Source organism: Crocodylus siamensis, chromosome 8 (assembly GCF_052110815.1).
Source record: "Crocodylus siamensis isolate JL-2025a chromosome 8, ASM5211081v1, whole genome shotgun sequence".
Classification (NCBI taxonomy): Eukaryota; Metazoa; Chordata; order Crocodylia; family Crocodylidae; genus Crocodylus; species Crocodylus siamensis.
Genome location: NC_143402.1, coordinates 78,338,744 through 78,345,301, shown reverse-complemented (window position 1 = coordinate 78,345,301; position 6,558 = coordinate 78,338,744). Strand labels below are relative to the sequence as shown.

The following is a 6,558-nucleotide window of genomic DNA, read 5'->3' as shown; positions in this document are numbered from 1 at the left end:
GCAGCCTTCCCCTGCTCCACGGGCAAAAACGCCGCCGGGGTCGGAGCAGGGCGGGGCGGGGAGCAGCTCCCACGTCCAGGCCTCGTGCCCCCACTCCCCAACCCGGGGTAAGCCTCCCGCGGCCTTGAGCAGGGATCCGGCCTCCGAGGAACGAGCAAAGCAAGCGGGGAGGAAGCGGCACGCGGGCCCCTGGGGCTCGTGAGGAGGGGCAGGGAGGGCAAGGAAAGCGATGGCCCAGCCACGCTGCCGCGGCACAGGGGCAAGGGGGGCAAAAGAAGCAGGACACGGGTCCCGACGATCGACCCCCCAACAAGGGAGCCGAGCTAGCTCTCCATGTGCACGGCTTTGTGCTCCTTTTATTAACAGGTACCTAGCAGCAACACCTGGGGTCCGTGAACGTGGCACGTCCCCGTCCCCACCGGGCACGGGCCCTCCTCCTGGTCCCACGGCCGACCCCACCCGCCCCCCGGCAGCGAGGCACGGGCGTCTGCAACGGTAGCGCTCTGCGAGGGTCCGGCCGTGGGGGCCTGGGATACCGCTCGTCCGATGCCTCCCGCCCTGCCGCTCCGAAGGCCCAAGATGCGCCTACAGCGACCGGGCGCAGAGCCCGAGCCCGAGCCCGGGCCCGGTCGGACGGCTCGGGAGCGACTCCGCTGAGGCCGCTGCAACTCCTTACAGCAGTCGATGCTTCACCGGTGAGCCCAGAGCAGCCCCTTGCCTCTGGGCTGTAGCCCCCCAACCCACGACAGCAGGGTAGGGGTGCGACGAGCCAGCCGAGCACGTGCGAATCCCCCCCTCGGGGGACCAGGAGATGGAGCCTCACCCCCCTCCCTCCCCTGCAGCACAGGGGAAGCCGTCCTCAGCCGGCATGCGCAGCAGGGAGATCAGGGCTCTGGGGCCTCCACGTCCTCCGCCAGGTCCATCTGCTGCCAGGCGGGTGCAGCAGGATTCGGCCACGTGCCGCCCTACAAGCACACCTCCTGCCCGAAAGAAGGGGCGGCCTCGAAGGGCAGCCGGTCCATGCCCAGTCTGTTGCCAGAGCGCAGGGCAGCTACATGTTTAGGAAGGAGAACACGGAGGGCTCCAAGTCGCCTGCGGGGTCTCCCTGGTCCCCAGCGTGGGGCGGCCTCCATGGGGCTGCGACCGCTGACTCCCCGCCGGTGGCCAGCGCTGCATCCGAAGGGGCCACCAGCTCCATGCCAGCGAAGAGGGAGAGGCTGAGCAGGGGCACGGCCGCAGCCCCCGCGCCGCTCAGCGTCTGTGCGTGCCCGGGGTCCACGTGAGCGCCATCCTCCGCAGGCCGTGCCCCCGCCAGTCGGCAGGCCACCTCCTGCTGGCAGGGGCAGACGGGCGCCGCGTCCCCGGCCTGCTCGCAGGTCTCCGCATCTGCCTCTAGCTGCCCCGGGCGAGCTGGCATGGCGGAGAGACAGGGGTCCTGGTCGGGAGTCTCCCACGCCCCCGAGGGGAGCAGGGCCAGGCTGATGGGCTGGAGAACTCTCTGCCCTGCCAGAGGCACCGTGTCGGTCAGCAGGTCCCGCGTGCGTTGGGCTGGCCCTCCGGCGGGGGCAGCCAGGTCCAGGGGGCAGCTCACGGGAGGGGTCCGGCCGCTGCACAGGGCCTCGAACTGCCTCAGGATCTGGGAGGATGGAGTGAGACGTCAGCAGGGCCATACACCCCGGGAGGTCCCTGCTGGCCCCCGGCTCCAGCACCGTGCGCTGTGGAGGTCCCCGGGCCGGGCCCTCCAGCTGTGATGGGGCTGGGGAAGCAAGGCCATGCCCAGTCTCCCAGAGCAGGGCAGGCCGCACCCCCTCCTGCCTGCACCAACCAGACCCTGGGGCAGGATCCCACGGGCTCTGGGAAGCAGCGCTCGGCCAGTGCCTGGCAGCCCTCCCCATGCTCACAGTGCCAAGGCAGGGAGCGGTGGCTGCGTCTTGGGGGGCAGCAGAGCCCAGGAGCTGCTTCCCATGGAGCCGCTCCCCGAGGAGCCAGCCTTGAGCATCACCTTGGTGGCTTTGTTGGCCACGGGCCCGGGACTGCCTTGGCTGAGCTGCTGCAGGTGCTGCCGGGTCATCAGGAGGATCTGGTCCGGGGCCAGCAGGTCGGAGCACATGAGGGCGGAAATGGCACACATGGCCCGCTGCGGGGACACCCAGGGAGCACCGTCAGCCCGCAGCAGTCCAGCCTCTGCCAGGGGATGCGGATGGATGCTGCTGGTCCTCCAGGTCCCCCTGGCTGCCCCTGCCATGGCCTGAAAGCCCCGCTAGTAACCTGGGACTGTTTCAGCCTCCCCCCACAGCCCCATTCACCATGCGGGCGCAGTCGCTGGGGTCCTGCAGCGTTCGGTTCAGCAGCTCCAGCACCACCTCGCAGTTCAGCAGCCCGCATCTGGGGAGAGGGGCCGCACTCAACTGGGGGGTGGGGAGCCTGGCCTGCTGATGGCTGCTACGTCCCACCCTGGACCACCTACCCCCTGCCCGTCAAGGGGCACCACCATCCTCCATTTGCCCCTCAGCTTCCCCCTGCCACAGTGCCTGGCACTGCCAGCCCAGGAAGGGCAGGGAATGTGGGGCTAGGGCCAAGCTGGGCTTGGGGAGGGGACACGCCAGGCTCTTACTCCTTGACGAAGTGCTGCACCTCCTCACGGGTCAGGAAGACCTTGACACCATGGGCCAGCCCGCTCACCAGGCTCCCCTCCTGCAGGCAGTCGCCCCGGTTGTCAGCCTCCACCCTGCGGCAGGGGGGAGATGCCAGCTCCACCACTGGGTCCTGGAGATATGGGGGGCACAGCTCTGCTCCCCAACCCGGGAACTCTTCCACTAGCCAGCCTATCTCCAAGGCTCCCCCTGCTCCACCCCGGAGAGCTTCAGTCCCTGCTCTCCCCACCCAACTGCCCACCTTGTCCGCCCTGCCGTAGGGCTGTAACCCCAGCTGTACCCAGCCCCGAGCCCCCCTGTCCTGCTCCCACCTCTCCGCGATGCCCCCCAGCTCCCTGCTGGCCCCCGAGTGGCTGTCACTGCCCGACTTGCTGCAGGAGTCAGAGGTGCGGCTCAGCTCGCCGTTCTCCTGCGAGGAGTCCTGGGAGCTGCGCCCGCTGTCCGTCTCCTCCCAGCCGCCGCCCGGCTGCCCCGGCTGGTGACTCACTGCAGGGAGATGGGCCAGGAGCGTGGCTCTAACACGCCGCTAGGATGCGGCAGAGACCCGCTGCAGCCCGGGCCGTACAGGCGCCCGCAGGCAGCCACCACCTCCCCCGTCCCGAGCTGTCACTGCCGGCTGCATTTCAGCATGCAGGGTGTTACAAACCCCCAGGTTGGGAGGCCTCCAGCTCTGCTCTGACGCTGCTGTTTCCGATTAAATTAATGCTGGCACATTCCTCCTCCAGCCAGGCACCAGAAGCCCAGATTCCCAAGGGTCTAGGAGCTGCTCCCATCTGTCTCACGTGGGGCTCTGCACCTACCTCGCATGCTGTGGGCTGCAGGGGCCAGGGGCTTTTCAGACCCCGCGTAGCTTCTCCCGGGGGAGGGCGCTGTCACGGGCTGGTAGGCGTCCTCCTGCAGCTCCCTGCCCTGGGGCCAGTGCGGGTCCTGGCTGGGAAGCACAGCACTGGCGACCACCTCAGCTGCCTTCTGGATGGTGCTGAGCAAGGCTTCGCCGGGGGAAGCTGTAGCAGAGCCAGATGGGGGCAGGGCCTGAGTCTGTGCATCTGGGCACAGAATCAGCCACCCCAGGCCACAGGAGCAGAGCAGGACAGTGGCCACAGAGCCACAAAGCCAAGCAGCTTCTGCTCTTTCAGGGTTGAGGCATCAGACCCCTGCCCAGGCAGGGCACAGAGGTAGCTGCAGGGACTCAAGCTGCCTCAGCACCTAGCAGCATTGCCCACTGGGAAGCCCAGCCCCGACAGCCCCAAGATGCCACGGCTGGTATGAAACAGACCCCCCGATGCCAGAAGCAGGGGCAACAGGGCACCAAGGACTGCTCTCCCTGCCTAGGGTGCTGGTGCCCCAGCCCTACGCTGTGCCCGGACTTACCGGAGCTGCCCTGTTCCCGGGTGAAGCCGAAGCCCTGTAGGGAGCTGCAGGGGCTGGAGCTGGCCCCCATTCCTGCAACAGAAGACAATTCAGGGTCTGGGGATGCTGGCTGCATCTGTACCAGGCAGGCCATGGCCCATCAGCAGTGATGTGGCAGGACTGGGGGTGGGAGGGCCACAGGGCTCTTTCCTTGGGCTGGGATTCTCAGCGAAAAGCCGATACCCATTCCCAGAGCAGCGGCATGGGGCGGCCCATGTGCTTACCTGCTGCGGGGGGCAGCCTGGCAGGCGCTGCAGAGGGCTGGGGCAGCAAGGTGTCCGAAAACAGCGCACTGGCCAGGTCCTGCAGGCAGAGCCATAGGGGGCGCGGGGTCACTACGGGGACCCCCAGCAACCTCAGCGCCAGCTCTGCCAGTCCTGAGTCCAGCACCAAGCCAGAGGCAGGACGAAGGAACCTCAGCCCCCGTTCTCTGGGTTCTGGGATAGCCCGAGGCGAGACGCACCTGCGCAGCTGCCCGGACCTTCTGGTACAAGCTGTTGCCGTGCAGAGGATCCGGGGGACCCGCGAAGGCTGCGAGGCAGAAGTGGGTGGTGAGGGGTCAGTCTGGGCTGGACGCGGCACCGTCTAGCCTCAGTGCAGCTCTGCAAGGGCAAAGTGCAGCCCACTGCAGACCCAGCCCCCACCCCCGCCCCACCACAGCCTGCCGGGGTGCCAGGGACCTGACCTGAGGGGCGTGCACCCATCTGGGCATCAGCACTATAGGGACGAGCCCCCTTCCCACCAAGCAGCTGGTGCAGACCAGCAGCGGCTTCCTGCAGAAGCACCCTGGCCCACAGCTGGTGCAGACCAGCAGCAACTTGAGCTCCCAGCGGTGGCTGGAAAAAGGTCCCAAGCTTCCCTGCTCCCCTTCCCAGGGTCACACCAGTGCAGATGTTCCCAGGGGGCCACTGGGGAACAGCTGCTGTTTGCAGCAGCTTTGCAGAGCCCCGGGGAGCACAAGGCACCAGGCTGATGTCCACCCAGCCCTGCCCAGGAGCAGCCTGACAGCCCAGGCTGAGGCAGGGCACACAGGGGCCTGCGCTACCTGCTGCTTCCTGGATGAAGGTGGAGTTCCTCTTCAGCTGGAGGAGGAAGGGTGACGAGCCGTGTGTGCACATGTACAGCAGGATCTTCAGCACCTGCAGGCACGGGGGAGGCTCTGGGGAACGTGCCCAGGGCCAAGCCAGGCCACGCTGATCTGCCCGCCCTCGGCCCCACGCTCAGCCCCCACCTTGACCCCGGTGCTACCTTCAGCTTGACGTGGCAGGAGCGGCTGTGCAGGCGGGCGAGGAGGTGCTCCAGCAGGCACTGGCTGCTCCCCGGCGATTCGTGGGAGATCTCTGAGAGGCGGAGAGTTAGGAAGCGTCGCTCGCTGTGGGCTTGGTCCCCATACGCTTGACCGCAGCCAAACCCCCCCGACCTCGGACCCTGCCTGCCCGGCTGCAGCACTCAGGGGGGCCTCCCACACGCCCTCGCAATCCCCTGGGGCCACTGACGCCCCGCTCCCACGTCCGGCCCATCGCTGCCCCCGAGCCCAGCCCCAAAGGATACTGGCAATTTCCTCGAACAGGTACCCGGGGCAGGGGGCATCGTCATCCAGGGTGCTCTTGATCAGCGTGGGCAGCTGGAAGAGACGGGGTCACCAGGGCGTGGCTGGCAGGGGCCCCGCAGGCCTGGGAGACGCCCGCCGGACGCGGCCTGTCGTGGGCGGGGAGGGTGCCCCCGCCAGGACGGGCCTGGGGAAGTGCCCGGCTCAGCCTCGCTCCGCTCTCAGCCGAGGCCCGAGCCGCCCTGCGCTCCCCCGGGTGTGATGCCGCGGGGGGCACTGTGACATCACAGTGGGTGAATGGGGCGCAGCAGTGACATCGCAGCTAGAAGGGGAGTATGGCTATGACATGACAACGAGTGAATGGGGCAGGGGGTGACATCACTGCAGGAAGGGGAGCACAGCTATGACGTCATGCCTGGAAATGAGGCAGAGCAGTGACATTACAGCCCCCACGGAACACAGCAGTGACACGGAGGGGGGCAAATGAAAAGGCAGCGACGCAACAGCGACCGAGGGAGCACTGCTATGATATCACGGCGGCTGGCCGGGGGGGCGCGCGTCGGTGACGTCAAGGCCAGAGCGGTGACATCATGACAAAGCGATTCCCACTCCTAGCCAAACCCCTGGCCCCAACCCCTAGCCCAGCCCTGGGGAGGGAAAATGGGGGAACAGTGGCCCCAGCCCCGTCCCCGACCCCGGCCCCGGCCCCGGCCCCGGGAACCCTCACCCGACTCAGGAAACTCAGCCGGTCCCGCAACGGCGCCGCCATGACTCTACCCTGCCCGACCTGGCCCCGACCTCGCGACTCCGCCTCCCGGAAACTCCCATGTACCAATCAGAGAGCGATCTTTCCCAGATCGCCCAATGGGTGTGGGGAAGGGGCGGGGCTCCAGGGGGAAGCAGCCCGCGTTACCGACGCCGGCAGGGCCGAGGCAGCGAAGGGCA

The 6,558-nt window shown here is 68.1% G+C and overlaps 1 protein-coding gene across 6 annotated transcripts; it reads right to left on the bottom strand.

The window, feature by feature from the left end:
• Positions 1–701: 701 nt before the first annotated feature.
• TEPSIN (TEPSIN adaptor related protein complex 4 accessory protein) lies at positions 702–6,548 on the bottom strand. 6 transcript variants are annotated; one of them, XM_090058906.1, is made up of 13 exons: positions 6,341–6,548; positions 5,616–5,688; positions 5,313–5,404; positions 5,110–5,203; positions 4,528–4,595; positions 4,289–4,367; positions 4,026–4,097; positions 3,455–3,658; positions 2,966–3,140; positions 2,615–2,728; positions 2,307–2,385; positions 2,003–2,137; positions 702–1,636 (listed from the first exon to the last, which is right to left on the bottom strand). In XM_090058906.1, exons 1-13 carry the CDS (start codon positions 6,380–6,382, stop codon positions 1,052–1,054), a joined length of 1,812 nt encoding a protein of 603 aa, XP_089915032.1. In that variant the 5' UTR covers positions 6,383–6,548; the 3' UTR covers positions 702–1,051. The 6 variants fall into 6 exon arrangements, with proteins under 6 accessions (XP_089915032.1, XP_089915033.1, XP_089915036.1 ...); XM_090058907.1 differs by having other exon boundaries at positions 5,110–5,146; XM_090058910.1 differs by having other exon boundaries at positions 5,110–5,146; positions 5,313–5,402; positions 5,616–6,452.
• Positions 6,549–6,558: the final 10 nt, after the last annotated feature.

What these genes read in the sequence shown, in the direction of transcription:
- TEPSIN (XM_090058906.1), bottom strand. Translation starts at nt 6,382, where the DNA reads ATGGCGGCGCCGTTGCGGGACCGGCTGAGTTTCCTGAGTCGG. An exon ending in CCTGCCACGTCAAGCTGAAG is followed by an intron (nt 5,204 to 5,312) that starts GTAGCACCGGGG and finishes CCGTGCCTGCAG; the next exon opens with GTGCTGAAGATCCTGCTGTA. An exon ending in CTTCATCCAGGAAGCAGCAG is followed by an intron (nt 4,596 to 5,109) that starts GTAGCGCAGGCC and finishes TCTGCCTCGCAG; the next exon opens with CCTTCGCGGGTCCCCCGGAT.